The sequence below is a fragment of the Macrotis lagotis genome, chromosome 1 (genome assembly GCF_037893015.1).
Source record: "Macrotis lagotis isolate mMagLag1 chromosome 1, bilby.v1.9.chrom.fasta, whole genome shotgun sequence".
Lineage (NCBI taxonomy): Eukaryota > Metazoa > Chordata > Mammalia > Peramelemorphia > Peramelidae > Macrotis > Macrotis lagotis.
Genome location: NC_133658.1, coordinates 684,083,616 through 684,111,053, shown reverse-complemented (window position 1 = coordinate 684,111,053; position 27,438 = coordinate 684,083,616). Strand labels below are relative to the sequence as shown.

Below are 27,438 nucleotides of genomic sequence, written 5' to 3'. Positions count from 1 at the left end.
ATAAATATTGTTATCTCTACTTTTAAACTCGGGAAAGCTAGACACAAAAGGGTCGGGCGAATCGAGCAAGTTGCCTTGATCTGGCCAGTGGTGGGCCCTCGCCTACCTCATCCCTTCCCTCCCGCTGGGCACCTCCTCTTTCCAGTCATTTGGATTGTCTCTGGATCATTTGCTGCAGTTTGTTCTAATAGAACAGGCACAATGGTGCAAGAATTTTAAAGTTTAAGCACCGGAGCCATTGTGTAATTGCGTGGCCCGTCAGGGCGGCTGGCGGCTGCCGCAATGATGCGGGCTACTGTGTAATTGCCCATGCAAATTTGAGCAATTTATAATAAGGCCACCATAATAAGAACCCAGCATTAGGCTGGAGCTTCTTCCACCTCAAGAAAACTTCGACAAAACTGAGGAGCAGTGCCTTTGTCATCTTGAATTTGCTCCAGTGACTTTAACTCTCATCATACCCTTTTCAGATAGTGAAAAACAGAACTGAGGAGGATGGAGGTTAATGGGTTGCCCACTAATACGAAAGGAGAGCTGCAGTTCTGAGTTGGGAGTCTGCAGCCCCTAAATCACCCTGGCTGCAGACAAAATAAACACTCGTCACTGGAGATCTTAAGCATTTTATTAAAAAACCAATTTTTTTTTATTTTGGTCTCATAAAGCAATTTGTTTCCAAAATGGTCTTTAAGATTATATAATGAATACACATCAGCCCTGCAAAACCACACAAAAAGAAGGAATTCAGATGATTCAACCAAAGACAATTTTGGGGGGGTTACTTTTGTACAGAGCAATGACAATTAAAAATTCAATCAGGAATTCTTTGAGTGTTTTCAAAAAAAAGAGAAATGGCAAAAGGAATGTTTCCCCCCCCCACCTTGGGGCTGAGGCCAAAGATTAGTATGTTATTACCAAGACATGCCGTGAGTTTTGTTTTGCTTTGTTTTTAAAAAGGAGATTGGTGAGATATAGCTAAATCTGAACTGTTTGGCAGCAAAAACAAGGTTTTGGGATTTAAGATCTACATAGGAAATGAATACAAAGTTAAAGGACCCTCTTAAATAACTGGTTCATGGTATATAAGTTCATTTATGTAAGAAAGCAAATAGTACCTGTGTAGGAGGGCAGGTTTCTGAAAACACATCTACCTACCAAAAGAAACAAATTACATGATTTACCACACACCTGTGAGAGGAAATGCTAAACATGCAAATTCATTAAAAAGTAAATTGGAAAAGGTGCCCAAAGTAACCAGTTGGGAAAGGGATTGGTGTTCCAACGATGTAAGCTTGACATTAGGTACTGTTAAATTAAATTGTTCTTCATGATTTTCTCCAGATTCTTTTGCCTCTGGCAAATAAAATAAAAGATTATCCTTTGAATGAAGAAGAAAATAATATTTAATAAATTGCCTTGACATTAATATCAAAAGCATTAATAACATCAACAAAAATTTACATTATGTTTTAAATTATTTTAAACTTGACCATTCTTTGCAGGTACATCATGCCAAAAATACATAGCTATTCTTATAGTTCTCAGATGAGGAAAATAATTGCTGCTACCTTATCTTGCTTGATTCACTTTCTTAATTCAATTTTGTCAATTAACATATGGAAAAAGTGGAAATATTTTCTTATTTTGATTCTAAGTTGAATAGTAGTGCCTCTAATGGTCAATAGAAATGTGTTTGGCTATATGAAAATGATAAAGCTGTTGCATACAGAATTCAAATGTCCAATGATGATAACCTTTTTTAATGATATGACTCCAAAATGTCGTTTTCAACAAATAACTATCAGACATGATAGTTGTCATGAGGTACAATGAAAAAGACCATCTTGTTCCTGGAGTTGATGTAGACATGACCTAGAATCATGAACTGTTATTTCAAGGGACTTTAGAGATCATTTCATCTAACCCTGCCATTCCACAGAGGAGGAAATTGGAGACAGTAGAGATGAAGTAACTTGCCCAAAGTTATTTAGCTATTGGAGCTAGAGCCAGACTAGAACCCATTTCTTCCATTGCCAGTTGAGTGGCTCTTTAGTCATGTGGTGGACTCCCTATTACAACATGGCTGAGAGTTTCAGCTTAAAGTGGGCAATCATGCCATCAGTGAATAATGATAAACTATTCTTTAGGGAAAGTAAGATGGAGTTATTTGGATGATCTTACATTCAGATTTACAGTATCCCTGATAATGATCCCTTTCATATTAATCAAATTCTGGCCTAGGAGGAATCATTTCCTTTGAAGAGAGTTGGAAACACTCACCAGAATAGCAAGTAAACAAGAATAAAGGGTTGTAGAAATCGTTTCTTTCAGTAACTGTAATGACTAATCTTTGCTGGAAAAATGTGACTTCTTTCTTTTCCTTGTAGAAGAATGGGGCTATGGAATGGAATGTTGTATCTACTGTCAAGCCATCATGGCAGTTTCACTGAGTTGTTTTTCATTGTTACTGGGGAAGGTTCAGTGAGTAGGTCATGGTGTCAATTGTGGAAATGACTATAATACAAAAAAGAAAAGGCATCAATAAAAAAAATTCACCTTCATAATTGGATACATTTAAAAAATGACTAACCCCCCCCCAATTTCTTTATATTTTAAAACTGAGAGGAGATACCAAGTGAAATATTTCAAAAACCTTAAGGCCATCATGATTTTTCCCCCTAACACAGAGTTCAAGATTTCAACATTTAATCCTGGGTCACTGAGGTTGGGGAGCCTGCCACACTTCATTTCCACTGTTTTATGGCCACGGAGGAACAGACTCATGGCATTAGTCAGCAATTTCTGAATTTTGACCCACAATAGGAGAGATACCTCAAGACAGGAGAAATAGATGGAGGCAATTACAAACAGCTACATGATTGATGGTTGACATTGTTAGGGCTCCACTGTATGGCAGGTTGCAATGGCGTTGAACTCCCCTTGCTACCAGTGGATGTTGCTATTGGCAACCGTGCAGTGAAGCCAATAAAAAGAGAGGAAATGAGAGGAAAAATTCAACCTTGGTAGAGGCTGTAGGGTTTGTCCTATAAATTATGTTACACTTAGCAATATGCGGCATCAATGTTCAGGAGAGATACTGTACACAGAACTGCAAGCTATAGATCTATTTGTTTTTCTCCTTTGGCCAAAAACCACATCCTTATATAAATTTGCTTTAGATAGATTTGCATAAGTCTTTTTTGGGCTATATATTTGTATACGTTGAGGAAACAGATGTGGATTTTTCTCTGCCACACGTGGAATGTTTTTCAATTCCCTTTTGTGATGTAAACATGATGTGGCACAATACCCATAAACACTTGCAGTAGCTCTGAAAGCTGAGATCCAGGCTGCTGTTTCTAACCCCACCCACCTTTGTTCCTCACCTGGTGGAAGTGAGACAGCTCTGCAGGAAGCCATTTTCCTTTACAGCATGGCAGTTCAGAAAACGGGCACAATAAAGCCCATAAATCTGAACAACCTCCTCTTACCTGCTCTATTGAGGCATCTTTCTACACTCATTTTCTCCTATAGTTTCTTGATCTTTCCATGCTGAAGAAGCTGTAAAAGGGTAGTCAGAAGCATTATTTTTTTAAAGGCTTCACATCTCCTCTACACAGCCCCCTCCTTTCTAAATCTTTCTCTTGATCTGAACTTCTGATAACAGTCTCTCCTCCAGTCTTTCTTTTCTCCTTGTTTTCCCTACCTTAACCCCACTTCCCACCTTTTTTTTTTCCTTCTTTTATCATGGTTTAGTAGAAAGAGTCCCAGATTTCATATCATGACCTGGCTTCCCATCCTGACTTTTACCTTCCCTGAGCCTCATTTTCCATCTCTGCAAAATAAGCATAGTGATACTTGGCATTTACTGTGTTGTGAGGAAAAGCTTTACAATCTTAAAGTGCTATGCAAATATGAGCTACTCTTTGGCCAGTTCCTTTATTTGAAAGCCTTTTCTTTAATTGTCTGGTCTACACAGATAATTTGTTTATTATTTGCCTCTTCAAAAAAATCCTGTCTTTAATTAATTTCTCACTACCTTGAGAGCATTACTTAGCTCCTCCATTATCTGCTTTCCCTCACCCCTTAAACCTTATCTTTTATCCCCTATAATATTCAGGAAATGTAGGAGAGAGGTGGTATTGATCAGTAAAGGTGAAAATGGTCATAAATAAAATTGTGAAAGCCAGATGACACTTGAGTCAGCACCATCAACTCATTTTACCCATTTAACAGATGAGTACCAGAGATTAGGTGATTTGCTCAAGATTGAGCTGCTGCTCCAGAAGTAGAATTCATAGATTTACAATTGAAAATAATCTTAACTAATTCAAAACTCTTTGCTTTTACATATGAGCAACGTTAAATGAGCAAGGTTAAATGAATTATCTATTACATGGGAAATAGAATTCAGAGGCTTATCAGTCTCAGGCTGTCTCATAGAACCCCTTCATTTTATTGTTGAGGAAACTGAAGCCTGGAGAGGTTAAAGACTTACAAGTGGTCCTAGAAATAAAATTTCAAAAGGTAGATTTGAACCTGGGTCCTCTGAAGCTAGAAGCAGAGTTCTTTGTATTACACGGAATTGCCTTTTATGTCTCCCAATCCACCATGATGCCTTTCTTTGTTTTGTAGACAGAATACCTAATTCCTTACTAGTGTCAGCTGTACAGCCAGTTCAGAAGTTCATTGAAAATAGCTGGATATTTTGAAGAGAAGTTGTTTTGGTAGCTTACAAAGCTAATTTAGTCAAATTAAATCTTTTTGTTGTATGTGTGTTCCCTCCCCAAAGCAACTAGCTGATGCACTGAATAGGGCACTGGCCCTGAAGTGAGGAGGATCTGAATTCAAATCCACTTCAGAGCAAGTCACTTAATCCTTATTCCCTTGCATCCAGAGCCATCTTCAGTTGCCCTGATCCAATTCTGGTTACTGGATTCAGATGGCTTTGGAGGAGAAAGTGAGGCTGGTAAATTTGTACAATGCCCTTATCCAGTTCATGTGCTTGTCATGGCATCATCTCCTTGATATCAGTCTTCTATGGGAATGAAGGACACACATCACCCTGACTCTTGTTTCTTAGTCTTCTGTGCTTAAAACCAGAATAAAATAAATCCACTGATCAGAAAACTCTAAGTCGTCAATGCCCAATATATATCCTAGGAAATACCTTCTTCTCTTGAAAAAACAATTCCAAAAAGAACAAGACCCATTTGTGCTAAATCCAGATTGTGACTTCAGAGCTATAGATTTCCTTTCCATTCAGACTTTAATTAAAGTCCGTTAATCCTCTTCTCCTGGGAGGAGGCACATTCCACTGTGAATATTGAATAGGGTAGCTCTGAATGCAGGGCCGACAATCCCCATGCAGTGTTATTACTCTTATATAAACTTCCATTGGTCAAACAAATTTACTGCATTCTTACTGCGGACTTCTGGGATAACTGGCACAAGTTGAGGCTTTTAAGGAAAATAAGGTTTATTTTTTTAAGAATGGCTAAGATAGTCTATTCTAAAGGCCCTGAACAATCACAAAGAAGCTTCATTATTTAAAAAAAAATCTGTAGAGTACAAAGGAGGGTCCTTGGGACTTTCTGACCTAAAAGGGAGAATAGCAAATGCAAGCAGTGAACAGAAAAGCAAGTAGAATTTAGCTTACAACAAATAGGGCACAATATATAAAACACCACCGTATTTCTACACACTCTTTGCTTCTTGTGTGGGCACTGATCAACCTAACAGTGTCTCAACCATTGTTCCAGATCAGTAACATTTTTTTCTGCCTTTTTCTACAGCAGCAGTGATAAGGTGGCCCTCTCATTCATGACATGCTCTGTGCCTCATCGCTTCCTGTATTATTCCAGATCTCCTTGCTGTTCAGAATGACTAAATTCAAAGGGGAAAGCCACTTCCCAGCTAATGGGATTATCTCCAGTGCCCCAAGCTTTTCTGTAGCAGTGTTAAAAAAAAATTGCGGCAAAGCCAAAGAGAAAGAGCCAGTCATTTTGCAGTGGCAACTGATGCAGGCAGGTTTAATTGATGTCTTCCACTGATGCAGAGAGGCCAGAAGAGGAAGAAGGTAGGGAAGGTGTCTGAGAAAGCAACATTTTCTGGTGCAGCTCCTCCCATTTACTCCTGTTCACAGCAACAGAATCCAGCATGGGCTTCAATTTCTCATTTACTTTTACTAAGGCCTAAAAAAGATTTATAAAAGGGTTGGGGGGAGGGGGGGAGGTTTGTAGGGGAGAAAGAAAACAAGAGTTATTGATGTTATTTCTCATCAGAAAACTGGCTATAAGGAACATAATTCATTGTGATTTTAGTGGCCATAATTAAGAGTAAATAGTAATAAATAGTATTTAGGAGCAAGCATGAAATTATATATATATATATATATATATATATATATATATATATATATATATATGTATATAGTCACAGAATCAGGATGTCCTGAGTTCAAGGTCCACCTCTAAGACTATAAAATCCTGAATGAGTCACTTAGTTTTCAATGTCCCCTGGAAACCTGGGAAAACCCTGTGCTGCAGAAGAGTGTGCTATTGGAAAAGAGCATTTGCCCAACATGAGTTCTCTCTGATGGAATCACTGGTCTGGACCTATCAAATTGTTGAATAAGTGGTAATTAGTTTGTGTCTAAGATTCACATGGTAGGCTAGGAAGCAGTCAGCTTGCTGACAGAAGCTTCTGAAGGAGGGATAGAAATCAGAAATTCAGGGTTGTTCCTTTTTTCTAAGACTGAGAAGCATGAATTTCCAATCCACTATTATTCCCTTTAGTCATGATTTCTTTTGCTTTTCATTGGTGCTGTCAGGTGACCTCCAAGAAGTCAAAAGAATGTAGTTCTTTGACTAGTAAAATATCAAAAAGTATTTATTAAGTGTCTCTTGTGTCTTTTGTAACGGAAGGAATAAAATCATCTGAGCAAAGTGCACAGACTTCCCATATTTTCTGGACAGCATGATAGGAGATAAATAAGATAGACTTTTATGACAATCTTATGCTTTTGAAGCATGGCTAGGATTAAAGAGACAATGATAGCACTATTATCTGAGCTTTTAAAATGTATTGATATGGAAGTGTTTTTTATATCAGTAATTCATGGATAGATCAAATCAGGTGAAAGCTTGCAGATCCTTGGACATCTATTTCTATTGGATGGGCTATTTTCAAAGTAAAAGACTCATAATATCCTATTGAAATAAGAAACCTTCATATTCAAATCTATCACATATGTTTAAGTATCAGGATACACTGTATAACTAGTCATAAGATGTTTCAGTATTACTTGCATTTAAAAGAATATATATATATATATAGATGAAATGATGCCTATTTTCAGTCTAGCATGTGTACAAGATATACAAATAATTGATTCAAGATAATGTATCATAAGTGAGTAAAACATGCTAAGTACAATTTAAGGTATGAGAAGTGAAAAGTCATTACTGATGGTGAAATCAGGGAAGGAAAGGCTTAATGAAGGAGATGGCATTTGATCTAGGCTTTCAAACATGAACAGAATTTTTGTGGGCAGAGTTCGGGAAAGAATTTAAAGGCAGGTGGTCTAGTTTGAGATGAGTCTTTTGAGATAAGGAACAGCGCTATCAGATTTCCTTGAATGTCAGGCAAATGAATGATTTTTTTTTTTTTAGGCTTTTGCAAGGCAGTGGGGTTAAGTGGCTTGCCCAAGGCCACACAACTAGGTAATTATTAAGTGTCTGAGGCCGGATTTGAACTCAGGTACTACTGACTCCGGGGCCAGTGCTCTATCCAATGCACCACCTAGCTGCCCCTAAATGAATGAATTTCAAAAATGAATTCAAGCAGATTCAAAGCATGAATTTCAAACCCATTTTTTCTAGTCCTGTTTTCTTTTGCTTTTCACTGATGTTACTGTAACCTCCAAGATAAATTCCAAGAATGTAACACTTTGGCTAGTAAAATATCAAAAAAGTATTAAGCACCTCTTTGTGTATGTGCTGCTGAAGCCAGCACTTAAGCACCTCTTTGAAGCAGTAGGAATAAAGCCATCTGAGCAAATTACATGGATAAAGGAGGCTCTCTCCCCCACCTCTGTTGTGTGTGTGTGTGTGTGTGTGTGTGTGTGTGTGTGTATGTGTATCTGTGTGTAAAAGTTACACTCTGAGATATAGTAGAGTAGATAGAGATGTGGCTTACTAGGTAGAGGATTGAATCTTCAGGAGAAGCTGATCTTTAAAACTATTAGTTGTGGGACACTGGGAAAGACATCTCTTAAAGGAAAATAATAGTATTTCTATTCTCTCTCTTACAGGTTCACAGGTTGAAAGTATTTTGCAAATCTTAAAGCACCATATAAATGTGAGTTATTTTTATTATGCCTATGGTTATGTATAAGTTTTACTTGACAGTAATATGGAGTAGAGAGTGGAGGTGAAAAGCCATTCACAATTCTAATGGGAAATGTGACTGGGAAATGCCTTGTGATATCTTAAGTGAAAAGGCAAAAATAACTTTGAATTTAGTTGGTGTGTTTGTTATTTGTACATAGCATAAATAATTATAAATGAGTTTTAAGAACACAAGACAGGGTCCAAATTCATGGAAAGACCAGAAGAAATGTTGAATGTGAAAAAAATTTGAAAAAATTGTATGGAAAGTGGTCCAATAAATGAACTATTAAGGGCAGCTAGGTGGTGTAGTGGATTGAATTCCAGGTCAGGAGTCAGGAGGATCTGAATTATAACCCAGCCTCAAATATTTACTAGCTGTGTGATCCTGGGCAAATCAATTAACCCTGTTTGTCTCAGTTTGTTCATCTGTAAAATGAGCTGGAGAAGGAAATGGTAAACCAATATAGTATCTTTGCCAAGAAAACTCCATATGTGGTCACAAAAAGTCTGACATATCTGAAAAATGACTAAATAACAAAAGATAGAAACATTGCCTCTAGAGCCAGATGATGTAGATTCAACCCTCCCCTTCAGTTTTTCACCTAAAAATAAAGGTGCTAGAATAGATGACCTATTCTCTTTGACTCCAAATTTATGGTCCTCTGATTTAACTTTAATATCAATACCAACAACCAGTCATCTTCTTGAAATATGTGAAATAGTGATTGGCCCTATAGCTTGAGTGATTAAAAGACTTTTTTTTTGAGAATTTAAAAGTCTTCAGTTTTATAGGCACATATTTTGCTAGACTGAGCTTTGTGTGGGCAGAGACTATTGTCATTCTCTGGTACTCTTGAAGTTCCTTGTATGTGAAAGATACTTCATAAATTTTGGCTAAACAAATTATGGATCAATAAGTATCCTGTATACTGAGGAGGGAAATATTGAAGATTTAAACTTCTAATAGCATCAATAGTAAATTGGCTGTTATCATCAAACTAGGTTTAGTCTTCATACTCCAGAACTTTCTATAAATTACTTCCCCCTAGGGATATTGGCAATGTTCAAACTACATGTTATGTGGCACATTCCTCTGAAACCATAGATAAATAATGAATAACTGAGAGTGTGCACCAGGAAACATTGGGAGAAAATAGGAAAAGTAACTAAGAAAGGACATTCCTCTAACTGAATTATTGGTACCTGATTGAGTAATTAGAATCTGAGAGTAGGTCACCGTCACCTCCTCATTTGAATCAGTCAACTCTTCTCATTTCTATAGTTAGAGACTGTACCCCAATCTAGGGATGAGCCTAGAAGTAGTCCATGATCCACAAGGAAGAACTAGTGAGAAGATATGAATGTCTCCATGTAGTTACATCATCTCTAAAGCATATTGTGATTTTTAGGACTTAATAAAAATAACAGTTATCAGTCATTGTCATCATCATCATCATCATTATCATCATCCTAATGATAGTTATTACTAGAGAAACAGTCAAAGAGCATATACAGTTACAGGCAATAACAGCAGCATCCTATATAATAGGATCACTTCTGAGTTTGCAACCCGTAGAATCTGGGACAAGTTTCTTAACCTCCCTTGAACCTCAGTTTCACTATTCATAAAATAAGGAGTTTGGACTAGAAATTCCTTCTAGTTCCATGATCCTGTGAATGGAAGTCAGTGTTAGGTTTTTTAAAAGAGCACAGGAAGGAGCAGGTCACCGAATGAACACTGATTGCCCCCCATACTGAAAGAGCTAGCTTTTCGGTTCCACATGGGTTAAGCAGACAAAGTGAAAAGGATTCCTTTTCTCTCAACAAAGAAAATCATCTGTTTTGTAATCTGATAAAAAATACAACTTTCCCTTCCTTAGCTTGTGATTGAAATTCTTTTATTTCTTTGAGAAATATACACCACGGACATTTTCTGTACTCTCAGTAGTGGTTCTTTATTCAGACATTTATGTGATACAACTACTGCCATTGCTGTATTTAGTATAGTTTGGCACAGGTTGCTCTTCATTCTGATCAAGTCTTTTAATTAAACTGACTAGGATAATTCCTATGGAAATTAGTGTTTATGTTATTTTCAAGCTACAAAAGCATTTCTCCAGGACTTTTTTTTTTGATCCCAGGAGTACAAATTGGAATTTTTTTCTGCCTAAAATGTAATTAAAAACTCATTTGATTACTATATTTCTGGCTCTGTTTTACTTATTAAATTCCTGTAATCAGTTTTCTTTTATGAAGCTGCTGGGAAATGATCTCAAAAGCAACACATTTTTCTCTTTCTTGGCAGGTTCCTGAGCATTTACTGAATTATATTCATAACACCTGGCCATGATTCGAATTAATCCACCAATTTATTCCTTAAACTGGTTTAGTTTATTTGGCTTTCCCCAAAACAAATTACTTTACTTTTATCTTGGCTCTTTGTTCTACCAGTTGTTTCTTCCTTTGTTGAATGAAATCACTTTAAGTACTTTCTCATTTTCTTCCTTCCTTCCTTCCTTCCTTCCTTCCTTCCTTCCTTCCTTCCTTCCTTCCTTCCTTCCTTCCTTCCTTCCTTCCTTCCTTCCTTCCTTCCTTCCTTCCTTCCTTCCTTCCTCTTCCTCCTCCTCCTTCCTTCCTTCCTATTCTTCTTCGTCCTCTTCCTTTTCCTCCTCCTTCCTTCCTTCCTATTCTTCTTCTTCTTCTTCTTCCTCCTCCTCCTCCTCCTCCTTCCTTCCTTCCTTTCTTCTTCATCTGAGGTACAGAATTGCCCTAATAGAACATATGTCCCTAGGCCTGCTTTAGGTATAGGTAAATCTCTATATATTATAATCCCTCTGAAACCTGTTCCTCCACATCTATTTCCAATAATCATCCCCAATTCATTCAGTCACCCAGGTTTGAAATCTTGATGCTATCTTTACTTCTGTTTTGCTCACCTCGAGGATCAAATGAAAGAATGTATGCACGAACCTATAAATTTTAAATCATTCCACAAATGTCAGCAGTTATGGTGACAGTGATGACCAATCAACCTATTCTACTTTGGGAATACCTTTGGCATCTCTTCCCTTCCCCACTTTCCCTACCTTCATTGAATAATAGCTTCCTAACGTCTTTTCTGTTCTGCCTTATCCTCTTCCCTGATCATCTTTTTCATGACTGGCAGACAAATCTTTCTTATGTAGAGCTCTGATTATGTTATTCTCTTGCTCAAAATATTTCAGCGATTCCCTCTTACTCAGTATCTGACCTGGAATTTTAAGAACTTTAAAATATGGCATCTCTCTCCTTTTGTGTCCTTATTTCACATGATTTCCATCTACTTTTTCTATGCTCCAGTCAAAGTGGACTCTTCATTATCACTCAGTCTCCATCTTCATATCTCTTTGTTTTCAATGCTCTAGAAATACCAGGAAAACTCTATAGTTAGTACAGATAGTGACAAAGGCAGAATTTGAACATAGGACTTATAATTCTTAAGTCCCACACTCTTTTTACTATCAGAATCAAGTTCTCCAGGAAACTTTTTCTTAATTCCCCAAAGTTGGTAACAATCATTTCCCCTTTGGGTTTCTCACAGCATTCTATATGCATTTCTTTTAACTCTACATTAGTTACCTTATAAGCTCTACAAGGGTAAGGATCTCTTTCAAATACTTTTTCTAATACTTGGAATTCCAAGTATTAGAGTCAGTAATTATGTTGTGTCACCAGAGGTTCTTCTTTTTGCTCCTGAAATTACAAGTAGGTGATTACTTGTTCTATTTACTTAAGCACTGAAAGAAGCCAGGCATTAAACGTGATAGGGTGTATCAATTTGTTTGGAAGCAGACTGCAAGGTAAAACTTCAAAATATAACCTTTAACTCAGCAATGAGAGACTGCTCATAAGACGTTGATAAGGGTATGGACCCAGAAGTATGGCTGAATCTCACAGCTCATTAGTTTAGCCCAAAATTGTAACAGTAAACTTTCTCTAACAATGCTGATAGCAGTTTAAGAGTAACAGCTTTAAATATTTTAATGAAAACTAGAACACCAAGACCTACTGAGGATAATGTTAGCAAGAATAAGTTTAAGATTAGGAATAGAGAGAGAGAGAGAGAGAGAAAGAATGGAAACCTAGGATGATTTATTGGAGACAGAAAGGCCTAAGTAAAGTTGAGAGAAATAGAAAGAGATAGAGACAGAAAGACATAGAGACACACACACACACATACATACACACACACAGATAGACAGCTAGACAGAGACAGAGAGAGAGAGAGAGAGAGAGAGAGAGAGAGAGAGAGAGAGAGAGAGAGAGAGAGAACATTCCTAGCATCAGGAAAATAGCCACCCCATATGAGTTGGATAAGGTGGTGGTTCTGTTGATGGTTGTTTTGTCCTGAAGTCCAATAGCAGTATTTGAGATCCTATCAGCAAAGATTTTTTTCTTTTCTTGAATAGGTGCTAAATGAAAGTTAGGTAAATAGTCAGAAAAACCAAAATCATGATGTCATTATGGGAATCATGACAACTAAAACAAATGGAAAAGATTGTTTAATGCTCTAAACATGAAAGCAATCTGAATGTTAAAGATTGTTTTCCATATTCATTGAAGGTTGAGGTTAGAAGGAAACTCAGCAGTGGTTCAGTTAAATCCTTTCATTTTATAGAGACATTTACCCCTGGTTCTACTGGTGAATGAGTTTTAGAATCCCGACTGATTCTTCTAACTCTTGGCCAAATCCTCTTTCCATGGTACCAGGAGTTCTTCAGAGAAGAAAGAGTAGAGGTAAAGAGTGGGGACTTAGAATATAGTCTTAAATCTTGCCTTATTTTACATTTTCCTGAGGGTAGGAAAGAAGGAACCTGAGATTTAACAGTGGATAGGATGTTATCATTCTTTTTTTTTTATCACAAAGTATAAATGTGAAAAGTTAAATAAAATACAGCAAAAAATAGTTTCCCTTAACACTAAAAGTTACTCTCCACTTCTCACTATTGCTTCCACTAGCAAAGAAATGAAACTACCCAGCCATTGTTTGGCGCTCAAAAGCTGCCAAAAGTAAGAATTTTCCTTCAATTCAGTTTTTCATTCATGACTCAGGGCTGAATCTGACTCAGTGCTATATGCTCATCATTTGGTTAGGAAGCCACAATTGACTACAAACCTTATTCTTGGGACTTTGCTGACATGATGGATGATGTTGATGTAGAAACAAGGAAGTAAACAAAGAGAAAGGCAAGTTCATTAGACACACAGAAAATGCCAGCACTATTGCACCCTGTTGGGGGGGGAATTGAGGGAGGGGAGGGTTGTGGGAAAGTCTACCAGACTCAAAATACATTTACCTTTGAGGTTGAAAAACATCCAACTGTGTCTTAATGCCTTATAGCATTCTAGTAAGAAGGGTTTTATAATCAGAAATTAGCTGAGTTTGCATTTTTCTTTTAAAAGTAAAAGCAGGAGCCTTTCTGGCCTTCTGTAATTGAATTATTTCTTCGGGGTTACCAGGAAAACTCATTGCTTCCCCCTCCCCTCCCAGGGAAGTAATCAGAAACAAAGATAAAAGATACAGCACACTGTAGATGAAGGAATTAATTTAATTCTAAGAATGGATCAAATGTATGATGAAATGTAGAAATAGGCTTGAGATTCAGCTAAATGGGTTTTTGGAAGCAACATTCCTTGTAGAAGAGCAAAAGTTTAGCAGCCTGATCATCAATATGATTTACTATGAAATCATGCAAAATATAACACCTAAATCCCATTCAATGATTAATGTGTAATATAGATAATTACAGTTCATGTTAGTCAATTAAAAGGAAAGGAAATACAACTGCACTTTCACAGAACCCCAGAATCTCATAGAAGGAAAGAACTTCAGAGTCATTTAGATAAATTCTGAACAAATGGACCTGATTGTCTGAACAAGAATTCCTTCTACAGCATATAACATATAACATATAACAGTTACATAACATATAACAATAACTCAATCTTTGCTTGATCTTTTCCTGACCAATGGAGGCTATCCATTACACTTTGGGGTAGATTTGTTAGGAAATTTTTCTTTACATAAATCCAAAATTTATCTTTCTTTAAGGTTGGGCCAACTAAGGTATAAGTTCTAGTGTTTATCTGTTGAATGCAATAACCAATAATAACTTGACTCTTTTGAACACAATTTGTCACCATTATTTGGGTATTTGGATTGTATGGATTTGGAAAACTAGTGACAGAAGAAGTTTGACTTTTTAGATTCCCACAGGGAAATAGATCCAGATAGGAGCAGCCATGATGCCTTCCTTGCTTTCTTTCTTCAGCTGATTGAAGTAAGGGACATTGGGAATGGTTCATACTCTGCATTTTTTATCCAAAGATGTCTTTTGAATTTTGAGGAAAAGGGGTTTATAATACCACAATATTAGTAACTATTAGCAAAACTATCACACAACCTCTAAATTTAACATATGTCTAATCATCAATAAACTCTGATTAAATGTCTACTATATGTTAGGCTAGGGATACCAAAGAAAAAGGCAAAAGATAGTCCTTGTCCTTAAGGGGCTTATAATCTAATGGGGAGGAGACAATATGCAAACTAATATATCCAAAAGAGGAGGATAAATAATAATTGACTCATATATATATATGTATATACATCTATATATATTATTTTTTTTAGTTTTTTTGCAAGGCAAATGGGGTTAAGTGGCTTGCCCAAGGCCACACAGCTAGGTAATTATTAAATGTCTGAGACCGGATTTGAACTCAAGTACTCCTGACTCCAAGGCCGGTGCTTTATCCACTTCACCACCTAGCTGCCCCTATATATCTATATTCTATGGCTTTCACTACAATCCTGTTGTTCCATTGAGCAGAGGAACTAGGTGAGGAGTTTGAGGTCAGCAGATGGACTTGAGTTTGACTGGTATGACTTTATAGTTCTTAGCATCATAGCTCAAAAGATCACAAGTCCTCTAGTATGACCTGGGAACATTCAATAACTTACTCAAGGTCCCAGAGGTAGAAGGGTTAGCATCAGAATTTGAATTCAGGTTCTCTAATTCCAGAATCAGTGCTCTTTTTACTGTTGCAGCTGTTTGAGAGGCAGGAAACAAGAGCTCTCCTGTTGGTATTACTCTCCCTTCTCCAGATTTCTTCCCTCTGAAGCTCAAGGTTTTATAAAAAATTAATTTGTATTGAATTGTTAAAGATTATCTATTAACTAGCCTAATAGGCTTTCAGCAGTTTTACAACCCCCTTCTCAAAAATGAAGAAGCAAAGAATAATCTATATTCTATTGAGCAAAAAAGACAGCTTTGGTGGCTTCCCCATAATATATGAAGTCAAAAATAAAGGAAATCAAAAAACTTAGAAGGAAATATAGAAAAGCAGTATAGCTTTGAAAATGATATCTATTATTTATTACATAATTTTTTAAAAAAGTAAGCAGTATAAAATAGAAATTCATGGTTTTATAATGAATCATCTTTATGTTGTACTGTATACCTGGAAATTTTTTTCTCTTTTTGTATAAGTTCAAAATTAATAAATGTAAAAAAGTTTAAAACAACTATATATTTGTATATATATATATATATGTATATGTACAAGCACAGAGGAAATGAAATGAAATAAGCATCATTATCACCAAATTTTCTTAGACGAGATTTCTTTAGGTATCATAGTATTTTACAATTTTGCAAGGGACTAGTTATACCTATCTGGAACTTATCCAGAACTGATATGAAATTATTTTTCTGTGGAAACATTAGGCATAATAATACAAGAAGCAATTCTTCTTCACTGATTATTTTCTTAGAAAGTCAACAGTGCTGCTATAAACTAGAAGTGTAGATGTGTGTTTTAAACCAGTGGGGCTCAAGGCAACTTAACTATAGAAACAGACAAGACAAGATATCAGACTATGAAAGAGTGGGCAAAATCAAAAGAAGTTAATATCAGCAAGTTGGACAAGAGACAAGACAAAACGCTAAGCAGTCAGAAAGGGTCAGGGAAGGGATCAGGATTCTGGAGAGAACTCACTGGGAGCATTCCAGTGATTTTTCTCCAGGTTATTTCTCTTAGTGTGTGTTTCAGGAAATGGTAAGGGATGATCTTGACTCTGGCTGGCATCCAGGTTAGAGTGAATCTATTAGGTTTTCAAGTTTTCAGATTAGAAGTCCACCTTGATTTATCTTTGAACCTGGTGTGAACTGTAATGTTATAAGAAATACAGCAAATAATGCTTCTTAAATAAGCTTCTTCCCATTTGTAACAGCTATCACATTAGTATTATGACAGTTGGGACTAGGGTGGGATGTTGAGAATTTGGTGAATAAATGTTCTGGATTTGTAGTCCTGCTAGAAAACTTTAATATTTTCAACCCTCTTCCTCCCCACCAAAAAAGAGAGAGACATGTAGATGGATATTAGGAAAGACAAACAAGTATATTATCTGCAGTAAGCACTTCATGTCTACACTCAGATTTCTTACAAAGACAAGTCTTCGGATTGTTCTGCATTTAATTAGAACAGAACATTTTCCTAAGATGTCTATTGCAACATTTTTAAATTGTATTACAATCTTAGTAGTAACTATATACCTTCTCTAAAGCCCCATTTCAATGCCCAATTTCAATCCAAATTAATTCAATAAATATTTTTAAAGTATTGTACTATGTTAAGGATATGAAGACGGATATGAAATTGTATCTGTTCTCGAGGACTGAACAACCTACCATAGGGATGCAGTATGTACAAAGACAACTAAACTCAATGAAGGAGAAATCCAGTCAGTGGACACAGACAGGAAATACATGGAATAGGAAGTGGCACCCAAGTTTTGTTTTGAAGGAATCTAGGGATTCTGTGAGATGGAAGTAAGGAAGGAGTGCCTTCCAAGCATGGAAACCCATATGTGCAAAGACACAAAGGCTGTGGATATAATAACATGTATGCAGAACTGTTTCTAGGCCAGTTTGACTAGAACAGATGTGTAAAGGGGATAATATAATGTAAGACTAGTTTGGGAGCCATATTGTATATGGCCTTACATGCCAAGTTGAGTTTTATATTTCATCCTTCCTGGAAGTTCCCTTCAATGAAGTCAGCAGTTTGGTTAAAACAAATCCTAGGGGCAAGAGAGGGCCCATTTAGATTTCTGAGTGGGGAAATGACACAACCAAATCATTTTAGTTATATTAACTTGAAAACTGTATAGAATGGTGGTATCAGACTCAAATAAAAAGAGTTTGTATCTATTACTATGAGCTACATAATGACACTTATAAAATATAATATTATGTTTCATCATGTTTTAATCTTTTTTTGTTAAATATTTCTCAATCACATTTTTAAAAATTTTTTTGCAAGGCAAATGGGGTTAAGTGGCTTGCCCAAGGCTACACAGCTAGGTAATTTTTAAGTGTTTGAGGTCGGATCTGAACTCAGGTACTCCTGACTCTAGGGCCAGTGCTCTACCCACTTCGCCACCTAGCTGCCTCTCAATCACATTTTGATCTGTTTCAAATATGGGCCGAATATTTAACACCTCTGTGGGAGAGGATAGATTGGTGAAGTGAGAGAATACCTGAACTGAAGCAAAGGCTCTATGAGTAGAGAGCAGCAGGGTGGATGGAAGAGATATTAATAAAAGAGAAGTTAGAAGACTTGGCAACTTCTAGGACATGGGTAGAGTGGAGGATGACTCCAAGGTTGTGAAGCTGGGCAACTCTTAGCATGGGGTAAGCCTTTCTCAGAAATAGGGAAATTTGGAGGAGGACTCTGTATAGGGGAAAATGAATTCAATGATGGTACACACTGAGATTAAGATACCAAGAGGATGCCCAAATGGGGATATTTAGCAAGTCATTGTGTGATGGGATATACTCTGGGTTCTCAAAAGTTATGCTAACAGAGAATAAACTATGACAGGTTTTGAAACACCTGAAAGGTTTTGAGTACAGAGAAGTCCTACAATGAACTCTCTGTCTGTACTTTAAGACATAGGATCAAGGAGTAAATAATGTTTATTTTCTTCTAAGGCATTGGAAGAGTTCTTTTTTATGTCAATTGAGGGAATCTCCATTCTCACTAAATCATAGATTTTTGAAAATAATGAATTTATAATTGCCTAAATGGAGCACTGATTATCCTAAGATTCCAAGGTTGTAATAGCCAGGTCATCTGAAAAGTAAAAATGCACCATTATTATATATGGTAGTTCACTCTTGTGTTTTTCTCTCAGTTGCCTACCAAAAATTGCCTACTTAGAGTAAGTTTTGTTTTGAAGGAATTTAGGGATTCTGTGAGATGGAAGTGAGGAAGGCTCAGTGTATGTAGAGCTGGGCTTGGAGTCAGGAAGACAAATCTTCCTGACTTCAAATCTGGCTTTTTGTTTTGGTTTTTTTTTTGTTTGTTTTTGTTTTTGCAAGGCAATGGGGTGAAGTGATTTGCTCAAGGTCACATAGCTAGGTTTCAAGTGTCTGAGGCTGGATATGAATTCAGGTCCCACTGACTCCAGGGTTGGTGTTCCACCTAGCTGCCCCTCTTGAGTTCAAATCTGGTCTCAGACATTTACTAGCTGTGTGATCCTGAGCAAGTCACTTAACAGTGTTTGCCTCAGTTTCCTCAACTATAAAATGAATTGGAGAAGGAAATGGCAAACCAGTATCTTTGCCAAGAAAATCTCCAAAAGAAAACTGTGAAGAGTTGAACATGACTAAAGATCGACTAAACAATAACTTAAGACAAATTCCTCCTGAGGAAATGATGTATTCCTTGACCTCTGACATTACTTGTTTTATGTTTGTGTGTATGTGTATGTGTGTGTGTGTGTGTGTGTAGACATATGTTTATTATATATATATATGTATATGTATATATGTATACATACCTAACCACTGGGAGTGATGTGCCCCTCTTTGGGGGACATAGGAACAATAACAAGTGTTATTTAAAATTCAGAATTTTTTAGGAAGAAGGATGTTTCAATCATCTAGAGGGGAGGTTTGAATCTACTATTTCTAAAATATAGACGTACTTTTGGAGGATAATCTGAAGCAAATATACCTTATCCAAATGAGATGCCGAGGGAGTCGATAATGTTATTATGGTTATTTTCCATCTAGCTTCATCTTAGTAAGGACAAAGGGCTTTGTGAACTAGTGGCTTTAAACAACTAAGACCTTAATCCTAAAATAGTGCTAATTATTAGGAAAGGGAGTTGCTAAACAGCAAACATCACTTCCTAAATAATCTGACTGTTTTATTAGTTCTTTAGTGCAATCTCATTTGCTCCATTCAGATCTGGAAAGCTAAGAAAACAATAGCCTAATTGGCAAATTGTAGGCATGTTTAAAAGCAGTCTAAGGAAATAGGATCAGTATAGTAGTATTGTTTTTATTAATGAGCACCTCTCATATAGTATCTTATGTCATCCTGTTTGTGGAGCTTTCAAAACTGACTGGGTGGGCACTAATCCATCATTTTGGTTGGACAGCCATCTTCTGATTTGGGAGTAATGTTTACTGACCCAGAAGCCCAGCCTTTGATGAATGGGACACAATTCAAGTATTGGTTGTCTTAAATTTTGTTTAATGGAACTGCATACTAACTTCTTACCAAGTAACTGTTCTCCATACCTAATTCTCTTTGGTATGTCTTTAACTTTCTTTGGTAGTCCTGGGCTGGGTTTAGTTGTTAGCACCATTTTGCTGTTTTTTTTTATAAATACATAGAAAATGTTTCTCTTGCGAGTTTAATTTTTTTCATGAATCTCTTTGAGGAACAATTGATAAAATGATATGCAGTTCACATTTTGATTTAAATCATAGTCAGATTAGTTTATGATAATTAAATACACAATTCTAGAATACTCTTCATGAGTGAAAAGGCCTTCCTTGGGCAGTTTGGGTTTAAGACGCTATGTGATAATAATGGTAAAACTGGTAATTTGTAATTTATACAAAGTCATAGAATCACCTGAAAGACCTTCAAGAGATTCAGACTTGTTCTTCTGCCTGGAAATTGCTTATTTATAGAACACATTATTATGTCTTAAATGCCTTTGGGGCTGACTTTGCTTAGCTGGATGTCTTGATAAGTTTTCTTTAAAAGGATGTTCACCCTCCATTGCTTTATAAGTCGATATTGATCACAATTGTCAAATTCCTTCTAAGGTATTTTAAAGATTTTATATTTTCTCCAGAAAAAAAGAAGGGTCAAATAAAAAAATAGAAAATATTTGTAAAAATTATTCTCTATAAAGGATAGTGGAATCACCATGATAAACTCTCAAAATTGCAGTCCCAAATAAGGGAAGTAGAAATAATACTAAAGAGAACAAAATTGGGAAAAGCAATCAAACACTTTGTTGTCAATTTTTTTTTACAGATGAGGAAACTGAGGCAATCAGGTTAAATGACTTGCCCTGGGTCATACAGCTAGTAAATGTCTTGAGGCTGGATTGAAATTCAGATCTTCCTGACTCTAAGCCCTGAGTTCTGTCCTCTGCACAACTTAGCTGCCCCATGGAGGAACTTACAATCAAGAAATTATAATAATATCCTCTAAAGTTGGTCTTAAATGAGTCTGGATTTCAATGTGGTAACCTTTAAATAGATAGAAAAGAGATCACTGATTAGGGGAATGGGAGAAGAAGAAGTTTGTCTATAGGGATATGCCAAATTATTTTTATAGGATATCCCCCCCCCCCCATTTCCCACCTCATTTTTTCTAAAAGTTTGATTTCCTTTGTTACATCTTGTAAGGAGGGTAATGTCCAGTTTCTCCCCCTTGTCTTCCATGGCCATGGTCTTCCATGGCCACTTCTAGAAATAAGTAGAGTTCATGTACCTGTAGATCTTTAACAGAAGAGACAATTAGGGATACTTTGGGTGTGACCTTACATCTGGACCAATCAACAAAATTCCAGTTCTAGGATTCTAGAATTACATGATGTCAGACATAAAACAACTATGTAAACCTTAACAAGAAAAATAATCCATAAACAACAGTGTACTTGCCATGCTAAGAGCATGGACTTCACTTAAACTAGAATTGGGAAATTCATTAATATAATCTTTCTTTTGCCTCTCATTTGTTGTTTTGAGGGTAGGTGTTACAATATTTAGCTATCCATTTATTAAAAATAAAAGCACAAAAACTAATGCATATTAAGAAACTAACTTTGGCTTAATGATACTTAAAATATTTAAATGGACTTGTAATCTAATCTATTTGTATGAAGCAATGTAGATCACAATCCATCTAGACTTGCCCTTAATGGGCAACTCTTATCTATGTCCTTCTGTGATCTTACAAAAGGGGATCTACCCAATATGATAGAAGCCTTCCTTGCTTGACATTTCAAGGGTTCAAGTGGAGTCCTCCAGATGTCTTATTGTTATCCTTTAACTTCACCATATCACCATCCCACATTCTTTTCCTGTAATTCAATTTCTTTTTTTCCCAAGGCAATGGGGTTAAGTGACTTGCCCGTGGTCAAAGCTAGGTAATTATTAAATGTCTGAAGTTGAATTTGAACTCAGGTCCTCCTGACTCCAGGGCTGATGCTCTCTATCCACTGTGCCACTTAACTGCTTCTGTAATTCAATTTCTTAAAGATATCTTTTATTCTTTTTCTTCTTTGAGGTTCCTCATTAGTTATATACATCTAAGAAGACAATCTACCAAAAAGCATTTATTAAGGGCTGAGGATAGTGCAAAGCACCAATAATGCAATTTAGAGTAGTTAGGTGGCAGAGTGAATAGATCATTGGGCCTGGAATCAGGAAAGCTCATCTTCTTGAGTTCCAATCTGGCCTCAGACACTTACTAGCTGTGTGATTCTGGGCAAGTCACTTAACTCTATTTGCCTTAGTTTCCTCAGTTGGAAAAGGAGTTGGAAAAGGAATTGGTAAGCCCCTTCAAGTATCTTTGCCCAAAAAAACCCAAATTGGTCACAAAGAGTTGGACAGATGAAAAATGACTGAACAACTGCAAGAAAAGCTCCTTTAGGGAGATATGTCATATCTTTGTTTTTCTCTTAGAGCCTAACAGTATATTACAAATATGAGGTTATTTTTATTTATTTATTTTTTGTTTTTTTAAATATGAGGTTCTTAATACATCACTGTTGAATTAATGAATGAAATTTTTTTATGATCATGAATACTTATCAAAGATTTCTCAAAGATGATATTCTAAAAGCTTTTTTTACCACAATATTGAGAATTTTTCTTTCATTTTTGAAATTATTGCAGGGAGTAAATAAAAAAATCAAATATGGAAATTATAAACTCAATTTTCTATTGTCAAAAATGCTAGATAATTTTGTCTCTAATTTTTGAACATTCAACTTTTACCTCTCTTTAACAAGCAAAGGGCAGCTTTGCTGAAAATCAGATATCATAAATCATAGATCAGATAATTTTAAATCTGTTTTACAAATGAGCAAACTGAGACCAGTAATAGTAACATGAACAATGGAAAGGAGGGTATGTTGTTATGGAATCTTTTAGTCTTTTAGGAAATGCATTTCAAGTTGCAAGGTGATAAGTCACCTGGTTAAATGCTTCCAGAAGGAAAAAGGAAGTCATAGTTCTATTTAAAATGATTTGGTGTGAACTTGGTTGTTGTTTTTTTTTTTTTGCTAATATACTCTATAACCCTGGAATAGCTTACACTTATACATCACATCTCACTTTATGCATATATGAAACTAGCAATCTAAATGTCTGTGTATATATAAGTACATATAAATATAAAATGTGAGCTGAGTGCCTCATTTCTAGTCAACATTCCCAGTAAATAGCAATCAATACCCCCTGCCTGGTCATTAAATAGATTTTGAGAAACTCTTCAATCCGTATCAGCTTCATATCCTTGTTTAGTTCCTCAAATTTACCATCAGCTGGGAATTCTGCAGGCAACTGTGATTCTGTTGTGTTCAACATTTATTTGAAGTGTTCCATCCATCATCATTTCTACTCCTTTTCTGATGCAATGTAGCTTGTTCTTTGTCTTTCTTAAAAACTGAATGGCTGTTAAATTATCCATTTATCTTCTTTGGGCTGGGTTGTACAGTTCCTCTGTTCCTCCCAGGGCTATCTTTCCTACCTTATTTGCTGACTTTTCATTCTATTTTCCTTGTTCTTGGTAGTATCTTGGTTCACCCTACCATTCTAAGCAAACTGTTTTACTAATTCTGTTTTCTGCATATTAGGAAGGATGTATACATATGAAAACACACACATATACTATATAAACATATGAGCATATATGATTTTATGTGTATATAAAATGATGTAAAATTATAATTTATGTAATATATATATGTATATATATATATATATATATATATATATATATATATATATATATATATATATAAAATCACCTGCTTTAAATGCTCTATGGCAAAGATGTGACAAAGGCATTGTATCAGGAGTCAGGATACCTACTTTCTAGCCCTGCCTTTACCTTGTTGTATAACTTTGAACCCAACATTTGGCTTCTCTAGTTTCTTCCTCTGTAAAATTAGAGGGTGTACTAGATATGAATGGGACTTTATAAAAGAGTGTTCTTTCTAGAGTTAACATTTTATGATTCTTATATTATAAAGCAGACACTTAGAGATAATCTTAGGTTGGAAGCAATTCAATTCAAGTAAAAAAAAAACACATTTATTGGGGGCAACTGGGAGGCATGCTGGATAGATTGCTTGGCCTGGAGGCAAGAAGGTCTGAATTCAAATGTGACTTCAGACACTTGGTAGTTGCATGACCCTGGACAAGTCCCTTAATCCTGTTTGTCTCAGTTCCTCACCTGTAAGATGAGCTGGAGAAGGAAATGACAAACCTCTCTAGTAGCTATGGATACCTACAAACCCTACAAGACATCACAAAGACTCCGATACAACTAAGCAACAACAAAACATTTATTACATCTTTATTGTGTAAGATCACTTTACTGGGTCCAGAGGTAGACACAAATGACCTGAGGATCAAAGATTAAGTAAAAGCTGGAAAGCATTTTAGATAACTATTAGATTTCTCTGATTTTGCAAATGAAGAAGCTGAGGCCCAGGAAGGCTATATCATTTGCATAGCCAGTTGCATAATCAATAAGCATTTATTAAGAACCTACTACCTACTTAGCTAGTCACTATGTTGAATTATGAGACAACAAAGAAAGGCAAAAAATAGTCCCTGCTCTCAGGAAGCTCACAGCCTAATGAGGGAGACAACAAACAACTATGGACAAACAAAGTATTTACAAGGGAAACTGGGGGGTAGCCTCAGAGGGAATGGGCTAAGATTAATGAGGATTGGCACAAGCTCTTACAGAAGGTGAGAATAGTTGAGACTCAAAGGAATCTAGGGAATCTAAGAGATGGAGATGAGAAGGGTCAGCATTTCAGACTTGAGGAACAGCTACCCTGTGTAAGGAACAGGGCCAGTGTCAGTGGATCAAAGACTCTATAGTGGGGTAAAGGGTAACAAGACTGGAAAGGTAGGAAAGAGCAGCTTAAGAAAGATTTTAAAAGACAAGAAGGATCTTATATTTGATCCTAATAGCAATAGGGAGCCACTGGGGTTTATGGAATGGGGGGAATATAGTAATATTTAAGTTTTATAAAAATCACTTTAGTGATGGATGGAGGATGAATTATAGTAGGAAGAGATGTGCCAGGGAAACCAGCCAGTAATCTATTGCAATAATCCAGACATGAGGTGATGAGGGTCTGCATCAGGGGAGTTACAGTATCAGAAGAGAGAAGGGGGATATGGGAGAGATATTTCAAAGATAAAAATGACAGCATTTGACATCTGATTGGAGTTGGGAGGGAGGGTGAGAGAAAGAAGAGAGAAGGTGAGAGAAAGAAGAGTGCTAAGATTGCAAGCCTGGATGACTGGGGACTGCTCTGGAAGTAACTGGAGAATTAGCTGGAGAGGAAGCATTTTGGGGAAAAGAAAATGAGTTCATTTTGGGGCATGCTAAATTTACTATATCTGTGGGACATTCATTTTGAGATAACTAAGAACCAGTTGAAGATGTGAAACTTTTAAGGGATTATGACTTGCTGAGTTTCAGCATGAATTCTTGTCTGATTAAATTATGCATGTGTCCAATATAAGTCATGGAGTCCCAGTCTGTATCAGGTGTTTGAAATGTGGACCATGAAGCATCAGGACAAGGGCAATTTAATTCAATTCAATTCACCTCAATTCAATTCCACAAACATTTATTGAATTTTGGCTACAGGCAAAGATAAAAAGAAAAGAATCCCTACCAGCATCAAAACCATGTTCCCTCTAGCCCTGCTGTGCTAAGTGTCCACATGGGGAGTATTGATATGAGCAACAGACAAAGTCGTTGCAGTATGGAAAGCTGAAGTGGGATTCATTTACCAACTGGGTCAGCAGAAGAAATGCTCTGAGGACCAGCTGAAGCATAACTTCAAATGAAGTGACATAGCTGGCCATCAGCAGTATTAGATCAATCTGGCTTAAAGTAGTCAAGAATGAAACAGATGTGTCTAGAATCACCAAAATAGTATAGCAAGCATGCCCTGGCCCTACTTTGTCAGGATATGCTGCTATTTTGCACACCCCCTCCCTTTTAGGGTGTCACCTTTCTTTGACAGCCCAAGCCCAATAGCCCAAGATTCTACCACTTGCGTTCCCTCTAATTACTGGGGGCGGGGGTTATCCCAAGACTCTCCCCACTCCAATCTATCCTCTATTTAGCTACTAAAGTGACTTTTGCAGAATGCAGGTCTGACCATGTCAATAAACTCCAGTAACTCCCTGTTGCCTTCAGAATAAAAAAAAAATGTTGTTTTTCATTTCAATGCCCTTTATAACCTAACCTCCTCCTATGACTACAGTTGTCTTATACCTCACTCCTTGATATGTAGTCTTTGGTCCAGTGACACCGGTATCCCAGCTATTCCATGAACACTCCCAGCATTTTCTCTTCTTTTCTTAGTTCCCCCTTTCCCACAATCTGGATGGTTTTCTCTCCTCTGCTTATACTATTGACCACTCTGACTTTCTCTAAGTCTCAGCTAAAATTTCCATTTTCTATAAGTCTTCCCCAACCTCTTTTAATTTTAGTGCCTTTAGAACACTGGCCTTGGAGTCAGGAGGATGGGAGTTCGCATCCAGCCTCAGACACTTGACTAGTGCTATCTATGTGACCTTGGGCAAGTCACTTAACTCTGATTTCCTCACATCCAGGTGATCTCCAGTCTTTCTGATTCATATCTGGTCACTGGACCCAAATGACTGGAGGAGAAAGTGAGGCTGGTGACTTAGACCATATCCCCCTCCCCCCATTCAAATTCAATTCCTGTGCTTATCATGGTATTACTTCTCTGAATGTTGTGGTCTTCTTCAAGAATGAAGGACAAAAACATTCTCCTCCTCCTTCTTTCTTCTTCCTTCTTCTTTATCCTGTATATAGCTTACTTTGTTTATTTTTTGCATGTAATCTCCCCCATCAGTTTGTGAACTCCTTTCTGGCTGGGATTAAATTTTGCTTCTTTTTTGAATCTCCTGGAATCAGGAAGACTCATCTTCCTAAATTCAAATCTGGCCTTAGTGACTTTGTGATCTGAGCAGGTCACTTCACCCTGTTTACTTCAGTTTTTGAGCTAGAGAAGAAAATAGTCAATTACTCCAGTATCGCTGCTGAAAAAACCCCAAATGGGATCATGGAGACTGAAACAACTCAGCAACAAGATTTGTCAACAGACATATCAAAGACAGCTTCTCTTCATGTGAAAAAACTGGGAAGCCTTCTTGCAGAAGAGTTGGGATATCTGAAGATACAAGAACAAATATACAGACATCCTCTTCCAACAGCTCTATGACATATTCTCCTCTATATCACCTTGGTCTCTGACTCAAAATTCAACTCATTTTCTACATAGCCTTATTCCTACCCATCAATCTCATGACCAAATGTGGCACAACTGGTATTTATCAATTACCATTGGGCTGGGGCCCTGAAGGCTGCTTCTGTCACTTCAGAGCATCTGGGTAGT

The 27,438-nt window shown here is 36.7% G+C and overlaps 1 protein-coding gene across 2 annotated transcripts in view; it reads right to left on the bottom strand.

Moving 5' to 3' along the window:
* Positions 1-608: 608 nt before the first annotated feature.
* The window catches only part of PDE11A (phosphodiesterase 11A), a 468,580-nt gene continuing 441,750 nt past the window's right edge, over positions 609-27,438 (bottom strand). The window contains exons 20-21 of one of the 2 annotated variants that reach the window (XR_012474244.1): positions 2,278-6,191; positions 609-1,375 (exon numbers count right to left, since the gene is read on the bottom strand). Coding sequence is in view for 1 of the 2 variants with exons in the window: in XM_074215628.1 (XP_074071729.1) it covers positions 6,030-6,191 (162 nt within the window). In the remaining variant the exon portion in view is untranslated. Of the gene's footprint in view, positions 1,376-1,487; positions 6,192-27,438 lie in introns of those variants that run through there. The other variant, XM_074215628.1, reaches the window with a different exon arrangement.